This window comes from Phyllostomus hastatus, unplaced genomic scaffold, assembly GCF_019186645.2.
Source record: "Phyllostomus hastatus isolate PE091 unplaced genomic scaffold, TTU_PhHast_1.1 phas_contig_524, whole genome shotgun sequence".
NCBI lineage: Eukaryota > Metazoa > Chordata > Mammalia > Chiroptera > Phyllostomidae > Phyllostomus > Phyllostomus hastatus.
Genome location: NW_025333900.1, coordinates 12,539,416 through 12,560,810, shown reverse-complemented (window position 1 = coordinate 12,560,810; position 21,395 = coordinate 12,539,416). Strand labels below are relative to the sequence as shown.

At 35.7% G+C, this 21,395-nt stretch overlaps 1 protein-coding gene across 2 annotated transcripts in view; it reads left to right on the top strand.

Annotated features, from left to right (window-relative positions):
* ABCD3 (ATP binding cassette subfamily D member 3) overlaps positions 1-21,155 on the top strand; it is a 76,906-nt gene extending 55,751 nt beyond the window's left edge. For both annotated transcript variants that reach the window (XM_045847100.1, XM_045847099.1), the window contains exons 11-23: positions 751-820; positions 910-1,007; positions 1,444-1,535; positions 3,273-3,364; positions 3,456-3,519; positions 3,617-3,680; positions 7,339-7,416; positions 7,520-7,585; positions 7,684-7,773; positions 8,250-8,369; positions 14,388-14,492; positions 17,580-17,636; positions 19,578-21,155. In XM_045847100.1, coding sequence (XP_045703056.1) covers positions 751-820; positions 910-1,007; positions 1,444-1,535; positions 3,273-3,364; positions 3,456-3,519; positions 3,617-3,680; positions 7,339-7,416; positions 7,520-7,585; positions 7,684-7,773; positions 8,250-8,369; positions 14,388-14,492; positions 17,580-17,636; positions 19,578-19,655 — 1,074 coding nt within the window. In that variant the 3' untranslated portion in view covers positions 19,656-21,155. The remainder of the gene's footprint in view (positions 1-750; positions 821-909; positions 1,008-1,443; positions 1,536-3,272; positions 3,365-3,455; positions 3,520-3,616; positions 3,681-7,338; positions 7,417-7,519; positions 7,586-7,683; positions 7,774-8,249; positions 8,370-14,387; positions 14,493-17,579; positions 17,637-19,577) is intronic.
* The last annotated feature ends 240 nt before the right edge of the window (positions 21,156-21,395 follow it).

The window sequence follows — 21,395 nt, the reverse complement described above, 5'->3', positions numbered from 1 at the left end:
ATCAATATCTAGACAGCATTCCCGGCAGAGAGCACAGTACGAGGAAAGCCTTAAGGCAGGAGCATGTTTGCTACTGGAACTCAGTGAGAAGGAGCGAAGTAGAAACAGATGGGGTTTGAGATAGAGCCGAGTGCCAGATCATGCAGGACCTTGAATAATCTGATAGATGGTTAATTTGAGAACATTAAAAAAGCAGAACATCTTTAGACTTGTCATTTTGAGATAATGCATGCCAGATAAAGCTATGTACTCAGGCTGTGTGGCATTAACTCATATGAGTTAATACAACTCATTACAGACCACGTGTCTCCAACTAAAGCAAAGCATCCAGTGCCAATCTGGATTGCTAGTGTTTCACCTAAATGAAGCCCTCCTTTTGTTTTTGCTTGTGTGTTTATTTAGATAATTATTGATCAATAAGCTAAACAAAACAAAGCATATATGTATCTGACAGTATCATGAATAAATATCATTGTACTATTACATGCAAGGGATAGCACATGAGCATTCTCTGTGTAATAATTTTGATTCTGTTTGTATAGAAATGGTTTCATGAAGTGTTTGTTTGTCACCTGTTCTGTGATCATCATTGTGCTGGATGAAATGTGGTGTACAGTATAATCAGAAATCATATGCACTCAGTAAATACTTGTTGGATAAATATATTATACAGTTTTTTTAACCCTCATTGTAGATTCATTTTTTAAATACATAGAAAATAATTATTTTTTCATTTTTGCTTTCTGCCAGGTGGAACACCTACATAATTTCATTTTCTTTCGGTTTTCTATGGGCTTCATTGATAGCATAATTGCCAAATGTAAGTACGCTTTAAAAGAGATGGTGGAATGAAATTTGTGGGAAAAGTGAAGTATGGAAATATTTTAAATTATAATTGTTTTGTTTCAGATCTTGCCACTGTAGTTGGTTACCTAGTTGTTAGCCGTCCTTTCCTAGATTTGTCTCATCCTCGACATCTCAAAAGTACACATTCAGAACTTCTAGAGGTAAAATAGTAGTAATGCTAATAAATTGAAAACTTAAATATAAAAATAAATAAAACCTAGTTTTTAACCTTAGAAATTACTGTATTTTGCCAAGTATATGGTCTTCCACGTATAATGCATACCCATGTTTTTTACCCAAACTTCCAGAAAAAATATCTTTCGTTTTAATTTTTTAATTCAATTTTTTATTTATATTTAGAAACAAAACTGATTATCATATTACAGGGTATTATTTTGCGTGCAGATATTGTTATTGCTTTCTAGAGTTATACTTAATACGTATGCATAAATAGAAAAATTAACATTTATATAGATATGGAATTAGTACCACCCATGTATTATGCACATCCTTATTTTTCCCTTAAAAATCTGAGCAAAAATGTGCACATTATATATGGCAAAATATGGTAGGTGAAGATATTTATTTCTTTTTAAGGATTACTACCAAAGTGGAAGGATGCTTTTGCGAATGTCTCAAGCTCTGGGCCGAATAGTTTTGGCTGGCCGTGAAATGACTAGATTGGCTGGGTAAGTAAAATTAGTAATAATGAGCAATTTTAGAGAATGATTTTTAAAAAATACATTACCCTTAACGATTGTGCCCAGTTGAAGTTAAGATCAGTGATAACTGAAGCTGCTGCTCCTGAAAGCTGGTTTTGATAAAGAATTAAGATTTTTCTGAACTTTTACTGAACTTTTCAAGTTTCCTTTAGAAAGTTTTTTGAGCTTTAAACTAGGTTAGGGGTTGTTAAACTACTTCATGGGCACTGGTATTCAGTAATTTGGGAAATGTTGAATCATTTATTAATTCACAGAAAATTAAGTTAATGACTAGCATCTTCTCAATTTGAACTTTCTTTCTCTCACTATACATTTTTTTCTTAAATCTTTGATATTGGCAACATAGCAAAAAATGAACAAAGATGAAATTGATTTTAATGGAAAAATAAAAGCTGCTTTGTATCTGTAGGTACAGTTGTAAATATGGCCATATTTGGCCATATTGGCTAGTAAAATTGTTCTTAGCCCGTAAAATGGAATTAAATATTTCAGTATGTCAAGCTCCAATACAAAGGGTAGGTATGGTATAAAAAACATTCCCTCGGTGGTGTGGCTCAGTGGATTGAGCACTGGCCTACAACCCAAAGGGTTGCCAGTTTGATTCCCAGTCAGGGTTGCGGGCCAGACCCCAGTAGGGGGTGCGTGAGAGACAACCACACGTTGATGTTTCTGTCCCTCTCTTCTCTCTCTAGAAACAAATAAATACAAAATCTCTAAAAAAATTATAAAAAAGCGTCATAGGTTTCAGGTCATCTAGAAGAATTTGATGGCTTAAGATCTTTCTCAGGCCTGTGATTCATCTGTACATTTCCTCTTCTTTATTCCTGCTCTTTTACTCCTGTGACAGTTAAGGTCTCCACAGCAAGAGAGAAGTTGTAAACCACCATGAGGAGTCTGTTTCATTTGAGATGCTGATATTCTTCCTACTTGTTAATAACTTTTTTGTGCCTTTACAGTTCATGGCATGTGGGGTGCTTCTGTTCCTTTAGCAGATTGCTGCTTGTTAATTCACAGAGAAATCCTTTTTTGTGGAATGCCTTCTCTTTGACCATCATGTCATTTTTATGTGCCTCAACCTCTTGTCATTAGTTTTGATTTCTCTATTGCTGCAGCGATTTTCATCTAATATTAAGAATACTTTATTTTTTCCTTTCTTTACTATAAGAGAGGAATCTTCCAAATCTTCCACGTTTGCAGGTAGGTAGCAGGCACTTGGCGTATATATAATAAATACCTATATAGAAGGCCATCATTATACAAGGCTTTATAGCTCTCTCCAGTGGGAACGCAGGGTCCATACTTTCTGGGCCTATGGAATGTACTATTACTAGTCCTTTTGTGGTATCTACTAGAAACTTACAATTCTAGCAGCAAACCACCTTCTTGATTTACCTACTAAGAAGTATCTGTTGAGGTAGGAAGCCTATGAAACCTCTTCCTTACCCCCATTTTTCTGCTCTCTTGCTGAAACATAATAGTGAAACAAGCATACTATCACAACATATATTTTATGTTGATGAGACTTGTTATTTTATTTAAACAAAATTATAACTTTAGAAACTTTAGTTAAGTCTATATAAAATAAAAGATATGAATGCCTACAATGTTATATGTCAGTTTTACCTCAAAAAAGTAAATAAATAAATAATGTAAAAGGTACGATAGCCTATGGAAATTTGATCATAGCTTTTTTTTAAATTTCAGTTTTACTGCTCGGATTTCAGAATTAATGCAAGTACTAAAGGATTTAAATAATGGAAAATATGAGCGCACAATGGTCTCGCAACAAGAAAAGGGTAAATATGAATGCACCAAGTCACATAGTTTAAGTTTCTGCTTTAATACATGATGTAATTATGATGCTTTAACATTTATTTTCCATTTAAGGAGCACAAAGCATTCCCTTGATTCCTGGTGCTGGAGAAATCATCAATGCTGATAACATTATAAAGTATGTACGGAAACATCTGTTAAACTACATAAGACTCAGCTACATTTACTTAGTGTTTAATGTAAAATTATCCTTTTTTTATTCATTTCTTCTATAGATTTGAGCATGTTCCTTTAGCAACACCAAATGGAGATATCTTGATCCGAGACCTTAATTTTGAAGTAAGTTGTTAAATGATTGTATAAAAGCTTAACTCATCTTCAAAATGTGAAATGAAACGTGGCTATCTGAATATTTAAAATAATTTTCAGGCTTAATCTCTGAATATACAAAATTGCTTTAAAAAATAAATGTTAGAAATAACTTAGAAATCTTAATTTTCTTAATTGGCAGGATTTTAAAGTTTCAAATATTTGTGTTAAAAAAGTCTTTGGCAAATAAAGTCCCATGGCTAGTGCAACTGAGAAACTGAACTTTAAATTTTATTTAATTTTAATAAATTTGCCTGTGATTAGCAGACAGCATAGTGGAATATTTTAATTGGTAAAAAATATGGTGGGGCAGAGTATTTGTTGCTTCATTAATCCAATCCAGGAACCTCAATTATAAAGTGTTGTTATGAATTCAGTTTTCAGTGAAAGTTACCCTTGACTTTTAGCCCTAATTCATTCCAGAAAAAAACACATTTTAATAAATCTTTATTATGGAAAAATTATCATGGGCTTACCATGACTGATAACCATAATTGGGAAGTTTCGTCCAATGTTACCAGAAGCCATGGAATAAAAAAAAAGTTAATATTGAAAATAAGACATTTTGGCATTAGAGAGTACCTAAGAATGTCCATAAATCACATTATTATATATATATTTTTAACAATTTCTTTTTTTAAGATTTTATTTATTTATTTTTAGAGAGGGAAGGGCGGGACAAAGAGAGAGAGAAACATCAATGTGTGGTTTCTGGGTGCCATGGCCTGCAACCCAGGCATGTGCCCTGACTGGGAATAGAACCTGCGACACTTTGGTTCACAGCCCGAGCTCAATCCACTGAGCTACGCCAGCCAGGGCTCATTATTATTTTTATACATTATTACAAATTTGGTATTAGGGTTTTGTGGCATATTGAAACAAATGTGTGGAGAAGTATTGGATACCAGTAAAAATTATGAGCAGTGAGGGGTAGGAAAAAATATATAACATTACTCAAATAAACCACAGTAGTTGGGAATCATTTAATTAACAGGCCTCTGAACTGTGGGAGCTTGTAAAGATGTCACTCTTTTAGAAGAGTAAAATCATTCTATATAATAACCTTGTACTATTAGGAATATTCATTGTATTCTATTTTACAGGAAAAGGAAATAGGTAATTGCACATAAAGAAGTCCATCAGAATGATTCTTTAAAGTAATTTCTCAGTTCATTCATCTGGAAAAGTCATTCAGAATAGTTTATTCTCTAACATTGATTGCATAAGGTGTGGTCAACTATGTGGTAGGACAGTAACTCTCAACCTATTTTTAGAAGCTCATCTTTTTCCCTGTTTTATTGTGGTAAAATATACATAACATAAAATTCAACTCTTTTAACCATTTTTTAGTGTGCAGTTCAGTGGCATTAAGTACATGTATGGTGTTGTGCAACCATCACCACTATCTCCAGAACTTTTTCATCGTAGCACACAGGAAGTGTGTGCCTGCTAATCAGTAACTGCTCATTTTCCTCCTCGCCCCAGGCCCTGGTAATCTTTGTTCTATTTTCTGTCTCTATGAGTAGGACTACTCTAGGTACTTCATGTAAGTGGAATTATACAGTATTGATCCTTTTATGTCTGACTTATTTACTTAGCATGTCTTCGGGGTTCATTCAGGTTATAGCATGTTTTAGAATTTTATTAAGGCTAAATAATATTCCATTGTATGTTTATGTCACATTTTGCTTATCAGTTCATTCTCTTGAGTCATTTTTTTGCTATTTTGAATAATGCAAATAATTCTTCATTTCATGACAGCAAAAACTTTCAAAAATCCTTTCAGTGTCTTCATATGCCTTGTAGGATTTGCCTGCCACTACCCAGACCCCCACCTCTCACCTGTCCTCACTCATTTCCTACTACTGTTCTCTCCTGCTCATTTTTCTTCAGCCAGATCAGCCTCCCTTTTGCTTTTTGACTAGAACAGGTACATTCCTGCCTCAGTGCCTCTTAATCAGCTTTTTGTGGCAGGGTTGAGGGTGAAACAATCTTCTCCAGATAAATTCCTAATTCATTACTTCTTTCAACTTTTGTCCAGTTGTCTGGCCTGGTCCCCTTAAAATGCAGCCTCCTCTACCACTCCCAGGTTTCTTTACTCTGATCGTTTTTTTCTCCATAGAACTTATTTTCTAACATTTAATTAGCTCATTTCTGTGTGTCTTAATCTTAAGTCTCTCCCACTAGAATGCAGACTGGTAAGGAGAGGGTTTGGAGTTTTTTTTGTTTGTTTTGAGGGATTTTGGTCTCTCTCTTTTTTTAACTAATGTAGCTCCATTGCCTAGAATAGAGACTGACACTGAGCATTTAATAAATATTCATTGAATTAAAAATAGGCTCAACAGTTATAAATTGTCTAAGGTAAGTTCCACACTTCGGGTGACTCATGTTTCTTTGTTGTCTTCTTTCCTGCTGTGTACATTGCTGTATAATGTGTAAGCTGGATTATGAGCCAAATTTTTTCAGTCTTTACAGGGTTAACACTTACAAAACTGTAAGCTTAAGAACTTAACTGGTCTTTTTTACATTTTCTCCTTTAACTTCATGTTGTGGCAGAACAATTTGGTGGCACTTGTAAATATTTGTAGTTCATATACACTTCGATCCAACACTTATTTCTGAGCATCTGAATTATAGAAACATTCCTTATTAGTGCATGAATTTACGCACTGTCATGCAGGTTCATCATACTGTTACGTAAGAGAACAAAACAAAATGCAGACAACCTAAATATTTGACAAAAGGGGAATATTTAAATAAATTATGGTGCATCCTTACTGTGGAATGCACTGTAAGCATTCAAAGAAAAGAATGAGAGGAATCTGAATATACTGACCTGGAAGAATATATATGATATATTGTCAAATAGTAACTAGAACACATATAGTATGATTCCATTTAAAAAAAAGATTTAAGCCCTGGCTGGCATAGCTCAGTGGATTGAGTGTGGGCTGGGAACCAAAGTGTCCCAGGTTCGATTCCCAGCCAGGGTACATTCCTGGGTTGCAGGCCATAACCCCCAGCAACCGCACATGGATGTTTCTCTCTCTCTCTCTCTCTCTCTCTCTCCCCCTCCCTTCCCTCTCTAAAAATAAATAAATAAATAAAATCTTAAAAAAAAAAGATTTATAGCATAGAATTATAATCAATAATATTGTAATAACTGTGGGTAGTGCCAGGTGGAAATATCAATAGGCAGGGGCAATCACATTGTAAAGTATATGGTTGTCTAACTACTATGTTATACACCTGAAATTAACCATATGGTAATTGAAAAATAAAATTAAAAACTGCATATACATACATATTTGTTGTTTTAAGAATTCTCAAATTTTTAAGTTTTAGCTTTTTGTATTCTGATTGAGATTAAGTTGATAATATCAGTAATGATTTTTAAATTTAAAAAAGTGAGTAAAATTTGAAAGTAAACAAGATAAAGTTCCCTTCACTGCTTCTACCTAACATCACATTTATAGACAAAACTTATCAAAGCTTATCATTAGCAAAGAACAAATGAACTCTAATAAGGAAATGTAATAACTTATTGTGCATAAATTTACTCTAATTAATTAATTTTAGTTTAATTAAATCTATTTAAATTATCCATTAATTCATAACTTTCTTTCAGGTTCAATCTGGGGCCAATGTTCTAATCTGTGGTCCAAATGGCTGTGGAAAGAGTTCACTTTTCCGTGTTCTTGGTGAAGTAAGTACAACTTGGCCTCAACATTTTGCAGTTTTCTTTTGCCATATGATCTACTACATGGTGAAATTTACAACTGCTCCTCCCCACCTCTTTCCTCTTATAGTTATGGCCTCTTTTTGGAGGACGTCTCACTAAACCTGAGAGAGGAAAGTTATTTTATGTTCCTCAGGTAAGACCTTGCTTGAGTTATTTTGTAATTTTTGATTTAAAGATATTTTTATTGTTTAAAAATTCGCTTCTAATAATTTTTGCTCTAACTATTGTCAGAGACCTTATATGACCCTTGGAACACTTCGAGACCAAGTGATATACCCAGATGGAAGAGAAGATCAGAAAAGGAAGGGGATATCTGACCTAGTAAGTAAATGTTTATGTCCTAGACCTGCTGAAAATACTGTGTTTCAGATACTTTTTCTTAATCAGTAAAGTATTTTTAATACCAGGTAGTTTATCCTAATCTGTAAAGCCTTCTAAATCATTGACATTAATTATAATTTCCAAGTTGAGGTAAGATGTTAACCACTTTGCTTAAATATGACTTCTTGAGTGTTTAACCTTGTCTTTGCAGTTGTTTGTTTTCTCACTGCCCTTGTCATTTAATTATGTACAACAGTATTATTCTTACTAAGTTGCTAGATACATTTTGTCAAAGTTAATATAGCCAGGACGTATAGGGTTTAAGGGCTTTCTTCATTCCATATTCTTTTGTGAAGTGTTCCTCTTTAAGTGATATTGGCAACAGAATTATAGCAATTTATTTTAAAAAATAAAGCAAGATAGAGAATGTTGGTTTATATTAAGCTTGATTTCACCCTTAATCATTTTGCTGAAAGGTACTCAAGGAGTATTTGGATAATGTCCAGTTGGGTCATATCCTTGAACGTGAAGGAGGCTGGGACAGTGTTCAGGATTGGATGGATGTTCTCAGTGGTGGAGAGAAGCAAAGAATGGCAGTGAGTATACTCTGATAACATTTTGTAGTAATGTAACTGGTTGATTAATCAAGGCACACATTTTTATTTTAATCTGTTTAATGAGCAATGTTATAGATTAGTTTAAGTGATAGTAAAGGTGTTTCAGAGTAACTTTGCATGCAAATTTGGAATTCTGAATTTTGAATTTTCCTGTGAAAGGAAAAGCTTTAGATCCAATTATATATCATTCATCCATTTTTTTTAAAAGTTGAGGAAACTTTGTACCATATTGGTCCTGGGGACATATGGTAATTCTGGTTGGGTTATGAGATCTTACTCAATATCTTTTCCTGTAGACATCTCTTTGTCTTACTCAGGCTATTCTCTGTCAAGTAGTTGGAGATATTAGAGATGATGAACCATAATTTTATTATCATTTTATTCTTTATTCTGTTCTTGCCCTTTCCCTCTAACGTTGTATGCATCCTTGTTTCAGGGCTCAGTTATCTACTACCTAAAATTGTTTAGAGTTTTAAAATTTTCCTACTCTAAAAAAGTGTTGGGAAGGAACTGTTTTAATTTTATGATTGACTAAACTTACCCCTAATCAAACATGGCTATAAAACACTATATATCAAGAATGATACTTTGAGTTCTCTGTTAAGAGGGATGATTTTTAAAGAGTCATTTTCTAACTGTACATACTATAGTTTGAGCAGGTCTAGAGGAATTTTTTTTTCAGAATGTTAATCTTGTGGAAATTAAAGGAAACTGTAGCCAAGGAAAGACAGCAGAAAAAAATAGCTAATTGCAAAATTGCTTATTCATTATCTTCAGGTTATATTGTAACTTTTCATTGCCTTCTACTCCCTGATTTTTGCATGTTGTTTTCCCCCAAATGCTACCCATTCTCTATGAACTTAATGTCAACCTAATATTATGATTTGTTTGGCTAGTGCTCTCATAAGAGATTGATTCAGAGTGAAGGATGAACAAAAGGAAAGAGAGCTGCCAGCTATTCTCAAAGTGGAAACTAGGCTGAAATAGTGAGAATTTGAAGTGATTGGACACTTCTTGAACGAATTCAGAGAATGGCTATAAAAATAACTGCAAGTCAAAATAACATTGAAATTCTGGTACTATGACTTCAAAGAAAGTGGAAGGGTAGTCAAGATTTATAAATGGACACTATGGACACTCAGAGAAAGAAAAATTAATGTGCATAGCCCCATGTATGTGATATAAAGGTACTGAGGGGCCAGTTTTTACTTGAAGGTAAGAAACTCTAGGACTAGGGGAGTGAGGGGAAATATTAAAGAGTAAGGGAGGGGGGAATGGAGAAGGCTCACCCGTGACACTGCTGCGTGATCAAGCCATTGACTGGGTGCGCGTGTCCTGTGTGGACCAGTGTTTGGAAAATTGAATGTGAAGTTTGAAAGACAGTATATTGTTCTACTACTTTCAGAGGGTTTGTGGGGACAGAGAAAGGCTAATGCAACAAATACTAATATTGATGAAGTTGGGTGAAGAGTATGTGTGTTCATTTTACTGTTTCACTTTTTTTGGTAGGGTTAAAACATTTCAAAGTAAGAAGTTGAGGGAAGACAAGATAGTTTTAATAAATTATAACAATTTATATTAATAAGTTATAAAAGTTACAACTTTTAGGAAGAACACACTTGAAAAGTTTAACCACCAAAAATAGTGAATTTGTAAGAGTAAAGGTTTGTGTGAAACAAATGAACCAAAGAAACCTTTGGGTAAGGAGAGTCAGGATTTGAATCTGAGGAAGTAGAATAAAACTATTGAATAAAAGGGAGTTCTGGTGACAAATTATAAAAGTTCCTCCATTGTAAATATAGAGAAATACAATTACTATTCCATTATTTTAACAGTAAAAAGTCTAATTTAATTATGATATAATTTTGAAAGAGTTCAGTATTAGTCAAATGTCTACCCTTATAATCTAGTTAGGAGATCCAAATATTCTCAACTAGCTGTGTAATGCAAGGCAGTCTTACAGCTACAAAGAAAGTGCACTGGGATAATGAGGAAAAGCCGATTTTCAGTGTCAGGTCCTGTTTAATATTCCCCACAGCCCCGTGAACTAAGGTATGGACAAGGGAAAGACTTGGTGAGCTTAAGCAGCCTACTAATGATACACAGCTACTGAGTGGCAGAACTGAGGTCAGGCGCAGGTGATTCTGATGCCAGAACTCTCGCTCCTCACCAGTATACTATAGCCTTCAACGTGCAGGTGCATGGTCTGGTTCTCGTCTCTCACTGTCCCCTGAAGTCAAGTGACACATCCTTCTGTTGTACCTAGTTGGCCCCAGCCATCATCAGCCTGGGTCGCTCCACCTAAAATCATAAGTTGGTATATCTTATTTCTCTGAATGAGAGTTACCTTTCCCACTTCACTGTTTTTGCTCTTACTGTTTAGTAATGTATTTTCTTATTGTGAATTATATGACACAGAAGTTTGAACATTTATAAAATTATAAAAAAGGCCCCAAACTCTCTTACCAGTGATACCTCTGTCATAAAAGTCTTAGTGTTTTTTAAATCCTTGTAATTATAACAGTTCTTCGTTTACCTAATTGCAAACTATCCTGCTCCTTCAAACTCACTATTTGAGAGTTCTCAAATATTGACACTCCCTTTTCTTGTAAGTGATCAGTTCTCTTCTGACTGCCTCCTTTCCTGTCTAGTACAGATTTAGTAATCCAGGGCCTTGCATGGGACCTGGCGCATAGGAGGGATTCAGGAGGAGGTATTTCCCTAAGGAATAAACAAATGGTCTCTTCCCCTTAACTTCCCTTTTCACTTTTTGTTTCCTCATATTATTAAGCCTCAACCTAAGAGCAGTTGTTTGCCTTGGCATTTCTGCGCATGGGCTTTTGAGCACAGCTGAAAAGATCAGAACGATATGGGTTGATAGGGGTTGGTGCCCCCACACTTTTATGGTGTCCAGTTTTGCAGGTGCTCATAGCATGGCTTGGCAATACTTTTCTTTATTTTCTCTCTCTCTCTTTCTCTCCCATGTTTCATGAAAGTTGTTTAAAAACTACCAACCTCAAGCTTTCTACCCCATTACCTTACCCCACCACTCTCAGCAAAGTAACTCGTCTCCTGCTTCTTACAGAAAAAAAAGAGAAGTTCAGTGACATGATGGCTCATTTTACTGGGTGCTTGATAGATGATAGAAAGTATGCTAGACACTTTGCACAGGTTATCTCATTTAATTCCCACAAGTCCTGTGAGACAAGAACTGTGAATGCCCCATTTTACGGAAGAAATTGAACTGTAGTACAATTAAGTAGTTTGTCAAGCAAAGACAGCTAATAAAAATTAAAGCTGGTAGGGTGGCTTATTAGCTCGGGCAGCATTATGATTGCGGTGTTTATAAGGGCAGGGCAGGGGTTAGGTTTACAGTTGTTCGTATGGAAAATAATACAATAATAAATTATAATACAGGAATAAACTTGCATACTCACAGCTGTAAACCTACTTTTGTCCCATCCTGTACTTAGTCACTTTACAATTTTCTTTTATTGTGGCATCAAGTAGCTGACAGCAGAGTGGGGAGAGACACACAGGAGAATGTTCCCACAGAATGTGGTAAGTGTGGTGATGAAGAATGCAGAGAGTTCATGGGAACACAGAGAAGGGCATTTGCAGCAAACCATCAAATAACCACTCCTCTTAATTAACTTAGCGCTGGGTTGTTCTGACCTCCCTACTTGCACTACGTATAGAGGGTGTGCCATGCTATGCCTTGGGAAAAGCTGAATGTCTTCATTTGTGTTTTTGGATCCTTTCTCCTCTGACTTTATCACATCCCTTTCCTTCAGTTATACAGACATTTATAGATACGCACAGATGCACCCTATATTTAATTTCTCCAGTCTTTCTCTTTCAAAAAGAAATTTTCAGGTTATTCCAATCTAAAAAGCAAACTTGGCCTTCACCAAAGGTCCATACCTTTGTACAGCTGAACTTCTAGATAGTGTCTGTACTTGCTGTTTCCCCTTCCTCACCCCATACAAATAGCTATAAACCCCAAGGTATCTGTTTTGTATGTTTTAGTCATTTATCAGATAGGTGAATGTTTTCATATATAAAGTGTTGGGTGTACAGTACTGATTAAAATGGGGTTTCTGTTTGTGAATATTGTAGCCTAGGGAAGCAAAGAAACAGATAACACACAGTTTAATTCCCGGTATAGGAAGTGTTGCAGAGATGTTAGGAAGGGACCCACTTGGATTGATGGGGAGGGGTCAGGGTAGGTTGCCTGAGGAGGTGACCTTAGCAAAAATTTGAAGGATGCGAGAAGCAAAGTAAGGACTTGGCAACATAAGGAAAGTGACACTGCTAACTAAGCCTCTGAGGCCTGAGACTAGACCTTGTATCCTGGTCGTCGAGAGGAGTTGGTGTTGGCAAGAATGTGGAGCTTAGAGAGTGAGGAGGGGAAAGATTGCATGGGGCCTCATAGGCCATGGTAGGGAATTGGAGTTTTATTTTAAGTGAAATGGGAAGTTGTTAAATGGTTTTAAGCAGAAGAATGAAATCCTGTGATTTACATATCTGAGACCCTCTTCGGTGACAAGGAGAATGGATGGGAGAAGAGTAAAAGAGGAAGTAGGAGCCTCTTTGTGACCACGCAGGCAGAGAATTGTGCTGCAGGCCAAGGGCATGACTGTGGAGATGGGGGAGAGTGGGTGGACTACGTGTGCAACAGGACCCTCTCAAGCAGACGGAAATTGAGGGGTATGGGGAGGTGAGAGGGAAGAGGGACCGGGAAAGGTCAAGAAGGACTCCTGGCTTTCTAGCTTGAGCAGCTGTCTGCTAGTGTCGCTGTCTGAAGTGTTGAATATCAGGGATGATGGATGAATGGATTTTAAGGGAAAATCTACAAAATCTGTATGAATTTTAGATGTTTAACGAGTCCTGTGAGATAGCCAAGTTGAATGATCAAATAAGAATTTTTATATATCAGTCGACGTTAGAAGTATAAACGAGAGATACGTTTTGGGGATTTACAAATGTAAGTAATATTTGAAATCATGAGATTTGATGAGATCACTTAGAGAGATACAATAATAGGGAAAAGAGAAGAGGACCTAGAAGGTAGCCTGAGGAACCCCAACATTGAATGGTTATGTAGAAGAGAAAATACTGGAAAAGAAACTGAGAGAACAGTCTAAAAAGTGGGAAGGAACTTAAGACCATGATTATTTACTGTCACTTTGTCAAGAAGGAGGGAATGGTCACCTGAGTTGAATCTTGCAGAGAAGATAAATTGAGTAACGATAGAAAAGTGCCCATTGGTCTTGCAGCATGGAGATCATTGTTAGGGGCAGGTGACAGATTGGAATATCTGTTAGACAAAGAATCAGAATAAATAATTCCCAGAAAATAAACCACTTATGGAAAGTAAACATTAGAAAATGTCCAGCATTCTTGCTAGTCAAAGAAATGAAAGCTGTAACAATCTTGATGTTAATTTTTACTTATAAATTAGCAAAGACTTTAAGAAACAAGCAAGTCTATAAACAGGTGCGCTCAAAAATGATGGGAATATTAATTGGCAACTTAATGTTAATGGACATTACTTAAGCAACAAAATATTTAAAGATAGATACATTTTTGCACCTCAGTCATTAATATGTCTGAATGCTAAGATTTGGTTAAAATAAGTACCCTGTAATCTTGTGTAGAGAACTTTCTTTAATATTAGGTTAAAACTCAATTTTACCTTATAACAGTCCTAAAAGTTTTGTTTTACTATGAACAATATTTCCCCTGCATTACATTTCTCTCTTTGTTTGGGAAGACAGTAAAAACAAATCAGTGTATTTATATTGTTTTTATTTCTGGGAAATAGATTTTTTTAATTAGAATAATTTTCATGCTTTATAAGACTGCAAGTGCATACTTAAGTAAATCTATTTTAGCTTATTAACTTCTGCATTATACTGAAGTTAATTCTGTCTAATACATTATATGTTAAGTTCTGCATTAGTGTGATCATATAAAATATTTTTTATGTTTTAGATGGCAAGATTATTTTATCACAAACCCCAGTTTGCCATTTTGGATGAATGCACAAGTGCAGTGAGTGTGGACGTGGAGGGCTACATTTACAGTCACTGTCGAGAGGTAAGCAGGGCAGGTTGTCAAGTTGAGGGTCCATGCCCCTCTTCCTGGTTTATTCTGTGTCCAACCAGATATCTGTCCAAAGAGAAGATTCTAAGTTATTAAGTAACAAAATTACTATTAACAGATGATATCTTATGTTAGCAAAGATTTTAAACTGATAAAAGATATGAGTAAAAGAAAAAGTAAATTTATTCTGGCTGGTGAAGCTCAATGGTTGAGCACGGGCCTGTGAACCAAAGGGTCGCCAGTTTGATTTCCAGTCAGGGCACATGCCTGGGGTGAGGGCCAGGTCCCCCCTGCAGGGTGTACCAGAGGCAACCACACATTGATGTTTCTCTCCCTTTCTTTCTTTTTCCCTTCCTCTCTGTCTAAAAATAGATAAAGTCTTTTAAAAAAAGAAAAAGTAAATTTATTATGTATATAATTCCCTTTAGCCAACTCTTAGATATAAAAAAATAATATATTAAAATTTATTTCCCTTTACCTCATTTCCTATTCTGAGAGTTCATGAACTGGTATTTTCTTAATTTGTTTCATTAACTTTATCTAAATGTTATTTGTTGTTTTGTTTTGTTCTTTTCATCAAGAAAGCTCAGCAATAATCACATGGCAACTTTAATTTATCCATTTTTTCCTCTGGCCTGGGCTAGCAGCTTTTTCCGAGTTGTCTGCACTGGTTCCATTCATTTTTTTTTTTTAAAGGATGACCCCATGAATGATTCCTTCCTTTTTTTTTTTTTTTAAGATTTTATTTATTTATTTTTAGAGAGGGAAGGGAGGGGGAGAGAGAGAGAGAGAGAGAGAGAGAAACATCAATGTGCAGTTGCTGGGGGTCATGGCCTGCAACCCAGGCATGTACCCTGACTGGGAATTGAACCTGCAACACTTTGGTTCGCAGCCTGCGCTCAATCCACTGAGCTATGCCAGCCAGGGCTGGTTCCATTCTTTAATTAGTCAGTAGTCTCAGTTTTGTTTTGTTTTTCCCTGTGAGGAATTGTCACTATCATCTATAATCTTCTTGAATTTTCCTAAAAATGTTGAGCAAAATCCAAAAGGATTTTATATAAGTGAATGAAATATCAGAGTCTTGTAGCATTTTGTAACTGTTCTTTGGGAATTTATAATAAATATAAAAGTTTGTGTTGCACAAAAGCACAAATTCCTGCCAGTCCGAGTGTGGTCATGGGTCAGAAGCATCAACATCCCATGTGCTTGCTGTAAATGCAGAATCGCAGACCCTTCTAAACCAGAGTCTGTGTTTTAACAAAAATTCCAGATGATTCAAGGGCACATTCAAGTTTGAGAAGCACTGACGTTCTGATGAAAGAATGAATTTGCTACATTCATCTATGTAGGAAGATTCTAACTCCTGATTTTGTTTCTTGGATGATTAGTTTTCTTGAGTCAGTTTTGGTGATTTCTTACTTTTTATACATTTGTCTAAACAGATTTTCAGATTGAGAGGTCTTAGAGACATTACTGTTGTTCTCTTGCACATAAACCATGCAGTCTCTATTTGATCAGTGGCTTCGGGGCTCTTTGCCGGTCATTTTGATCATGTGGTTTCCTTAAATATCGTTGTGGGCTCTAAGGCCCCACAGAAGATGCAGTTCTCCTATTATGTATTTTGACTTTAGTGATTCTGTTATAAAGAATGCCTCACTAAGTCAAGATCTAATTCAATTATTGTATATTTATGACGAGAAATATCTGAAATGAGCTTTCAGAAATCAGATAATCGTACTGTTGAAATGTATGTTGTATTAACAACTTTAATATATACTTATTTTGTCATGCAGTTTCTAACCAATTTGAGAACCTTTACACATAGTAGCCAAATTTATGACACATTTAAAGTTTTAAGTGATACTACTTTGTCATTACTTCATACAGCGATGAAGTGTAAATACAAACTTGGGCACTTTAAGCTCATGATAGAAGTGATCCAGAATAAACTTAATGCCAATTTTTTAAAAATTGCCAAATGGCAATAAAATTTAGAACTCGTGATGGAAGTCTCCTGGATACCTAGCACATGTCTCTGTTAGCCTTCAGAGATCAATTTTGGAAAACAGTGATCTACGGCAGGATTTCTCAGTCCTGTCAGTGTTGACCCTCCATGCTGGGTAGTTCCTAGTTGTGGGGCTATTCTCTGCACCACAGGGCATCCTGCAGCGCCTCTGGCCTCTACCTCTGTTAGATGTCAGTAGCACTCGCAGTCGTAACGATCAGAAATGTCTGCAGACATCGCCAGGTGTCCCTAAGAGACAAAATCACACACACCCCACCCTCCCGTTGTGAGAACCAGGGATCCAGAGCAACTAGTTGTATCTAGTTATTATATTAGTGTTTTTTTTTTGAAAATCTGAAGTTTAGATTTGTAAAAGCCTATTCAAAGTCTAAAAATCCATGAAGCTATTAAAATGGAAAGATTTTTCATTATTTTCTGGTAAGCTCATTGGGTACCCAAACCTGGCCTAAACTACCAAAAGATATTTAATTTATCTATTCATTGTCATTGTCCACATGTGTTGCCGTAGATGCATTTGTGTGTTTAATTATAGAATTCTACCCCAGAAGCCTGAGGGGTGGTAAATACTGGTTTTCCAAAATACGAATTCCAAGATACATCCCAAAATGGGTTTCCAATAAAGGATTATTGACTCTGTATTTGAAAGACAAACTGACTGTAGACGGTACTATATTGATTTAATTTTGCTGATTTTGCCCTTTTGCTATTTCTATCATTCTTACACTTTTTTTCACATATTTTTCACAATAAATAGAAAATGTGCTAGGATATTTATTTTCTGCCCAAAACACAGTAACACACAATTGCTAGTACTGGTCAGTTACGTTTCTTTTCTCTTAAAGAACTTTATTGGCAGCTATTAGTTTTTATTATGTGGTTGATGGCTTATACATTTTATTACCTTAAACATATGGCATCTGTTATAATTTTTTCTCTGATATTGATTTTTAACTACGGCAACTGAAGACCATCATCTTAGTAGCTTAAACTATGTAGAGTGGTTAACTTGTCCTCTGTGCTGTTGATACAACCCTCAGTCATCTTCTCTGTGTTAGGTTGGCATCACCCTCTTCACCGTGTCGCATAGGAAGTCTCTTTGGAAGCACCATGAGGTTTGTATTTCTTACACTGAATGATACTGTGAAAGTTTATTTAAATATGTGAATTCAGGTGATTATGGTTTTAGATTTTTTGGTATATATTCCCTTATATACATATACCTTAAGGGAAAAGGGTGATTCAGTTTTATAAAATGGAATAGGATTCTCTTAAATATTATTGAAGTTGTCAATTTTAAAAGCTACATATATATAAACAATCCCTTGTTTTAAATGAGAGATATTAGAGAACTAGTTGGTGGTTCTCCAGTTTTATAAATGACTGACTAAAATTTGCCAAATTTTGTCACAACTGTGGCTAAGTAAACTTTTCGTTACCATCCGATATTGACAGAAGGAGAGAGAGTCTTAGGAAGGATTAGATCCCAAAATGTCTAGGAGCATTTTTGGTGGAGATCAGGACTCTAAGGAAACTGAGCCGTGTCAGCTGTGTTCATCACTGCACTGTGGTGAGGTGGACCTCATTGGCAGTCACGTGACTTACAAAGACGCATCCCACAGTGAGTGTCACGCTGGCACAGACAGCTCACTTCTCTTGCCATTTCAGCAGTGCCATTCTCAGGACAGCAGGCAGCTCTTTACTGCTCTTAATGTAAAATGATCACACCCTAAAAAATAAACCTAGTTTAATTCATTTTGCTTTTTTTTTCCCTTTCCCTCTTTCCTTCCTTCTTTTCTTTCCTTCCTAAATGACACAGAAAGTTTAGGTAAAAGAAAGGGTTTGGGAAAAGTTGGAATGAGGGTATCTTGTCCCATGAAGCACACACCTGATTGAGCACCTTTTGTGCCATGTACTGGGCTAAGTGTGTGAGGGATGCAGAGAGCTGTCTTTGCCCTCAGGAGCCGGTAGTTTAAGATGACAGTGCACAAATGATGAAATGAAGAGCTTGGGATTGAAGTCAGAAGACCTGGGTTCAGACACCATTGTTTCTGGCATCCATTGCTTCCTTCATATAATAAAGTTATTGATCCTTGTCTATGTGTCTCATAGATTGTTACCGCAAGGATCAAAGAGATAGCTTATCTGAAAGCACTTAATAAAATGTTGTGAAATTCTGTATGACTGTGTGCCTTTTAAAGATAATTTTTTTTATCTTAGGGCATAATTTGCCCATATTTTCATGAGCTGGATGAAAAATCAAATAATCAGAAATCAAAGCAGTTTAAAATATATGCAAACCTCTGTGTTTTCTTTAGATGTCCATAAGCCTAACAGCCATAGGACAGTGAGTGGACTTGGGTTTTACCTCTAGCAAAATACACGTCAGGCCAGTGGTCATGTGAAAAAGGAGTGACAGGAAGAACAGTGAAGTTAGAGGCTAGAATAGCTCTGAAATAACAATATAAAACCGGGAAAACATAAGTCCTTTCTGTAGATGAAAAGCCACTAAACAGAAGTCTTTATTCACCACTGTCCCGAGTATCTTCATAGGATGGGATAGATAGGCACAGTATATAGCTCTTTTCCTCCTCTGCCCACTCCAAAAGCAGAAAAGCCTCTACTTAGGCTCCAAGCTGATCTAGGAAGCATTATTAGGGGAGTATTAGAGGCTGCCTCTTTGAATAGACTTTGCATTTGACTCCGTTTGACCTGTGGTAGATCAGATCCTTGGTTATGGAGTTATAGAAATATTCTAATTTGTGGGATGCTTATAGATTTGGTTCTTTTAAAATAGTGAGGAAATCTAGTATTTTAATTCTCAAAAGGGAAAGTACTATATTCCAAGCAGAGTTATATTGTTGCTATTTTTTAAAAGAGCAGACTTCTTCATTTAGTCTTGGAGAGCTGTATGCATTTCTATATATAAACTTTAAAAGTTCTTGTGGCTTAAAAATAATCATGTCTAATGATTAATTGTTGTAATAATCTCTACATAAATTCCTGACAAGAAGGAAATTCTCGTGGTCATTGATTTCCCCCCTTCTCTCCCACAGTACTACCTGCACATGGATGGCAGAGGCAATTATGAATTTAAGCAGATAACAGAAGATACAGTTGAGTTTGGCTCTTAGAATCTGGAGAACTGTACCTGCTTCAATGAAATAATTACAGAAAACACTTAGAAGTACAAAGTACATTGTGGAATAAAGTTGAGCTTTGTTTTTAAACAGAGCAACAAATTAACTAAATATAAAATAATCGAGAACAAGTTGTTAAAACATTTAATATTATATAGGATATTGCTAATTGTGTATATGTTGGTTTAATTATTAATATGTACTAAGAATGACCTTATCCTTGTGGTTGAAAAACTGCCTAAATTAAATTGGGCTTCAATCAGTGTAACCTGATTCATCCTGGGATGTAAACCATTTGAAGTCAGCTAATTTGACTTTTATGGCTCTATCTTTTCCTTCAATGAAGAACCCTGTTTAAAACTGGGGTCATCACTTGTCCTGTCCTAACAAGATAGTCTTGAGTTACGTTTTCTTGTGCCCCATGAGGTGGGAAGCAAACAAATCATAGTGTGTTAGCAAAAGGTGCAGCATCAGTGCATACTAGCTTGTACCACGTAGTGGCGGGTTTCTTTAGTGCCACAGTTATACTCATTCCTTGTGTATGTCTTGGGGTACATTTAACTCCAGGAAAGCCACCTGAATTTTCTTTGGCCAAATAATAAATGTGCCGGTCTCAATCTGAAGTATTGAGTTGTTTTGAGAGCTCTTTGTGGTCATACAACAGAACTATACGCAGTCTTGTTTACAAGAGGTCGTCACTGTGTTTCACACTTAATCCTCCAGTGTTTGGGACACTAAAACACACTGTCCTTACGTGTCAAGTTCCATGTCTTACAAGATGTTTAAATTGTTTTTTAAAAGAATTGGACGGGATTTGTGTGCATTAAAGCCCATGCATTAGAACTGTGGACACACAGTCTAACTCCACACGAGCCATACGAATGCACTACATGAAGCAATGCGCTGAGTATGCCATGCTGTCACTGTCCTTGTGATTTCATGTTTAACAAAACCTCTCATAACCCCGTTAGCACATGGGTGAATTATGTTCCCTAGGTACTGGTTTCTCTCTGTAAATCTTTAATAACTTTTTAATATTTGGGTTATTATGTTGAACTTTCCTAAGAGAAATCAATTTCATCTCACCAAACTGCCATTAATGACCACATGTATTATTTGCACAGAGAGAACTAAAACTGAATATTATCAATAAACTAGATATGAAATCAGTTTGATCATACCGGGGTTCAGAAAGGGGCATTTTTTTACTCTGGTTTCTGCATAACTGGTTTTGGTTTCTGCAGAATTAGTTATAAGAATTATCAGCTACCTAAGTAAAATTTGATGTACTGATTCCATATATGTAACATTCAATTTTTACCACTCTCCTTAACAAACTTGTATAATTAATCTCTGTTCAAATTAAAAAAAAATCAGGTATCTTATACATTCTTTGCTTGTTCTTTTTGTTCTGGTATCTAAATAATGGGTCGTTCATACATAGTCATACAGTCTTGACCTGAAAAACAAAAATAAATCAACATTTGGAAATCCTTTTTTTCCACCCAATGTCTCTTTTTTGAAAAGTATGTCAAATGTGTTTCTAATGAAAAAGTTTCTCTTTTAGAAAAACCAGTTAAAATCTTTAGTGTACTCACAAATGCTACCAAATAGCCAGGAGACACAAAATTATATTAGTAGTCCTGGGAAAGATTTTTAGGCATGGGGGAAGTTTGAGATTTTCAGATTTCTGGATGACCCTAAACCTACCAAGAGCTGCCTCTCAGTTCCTTC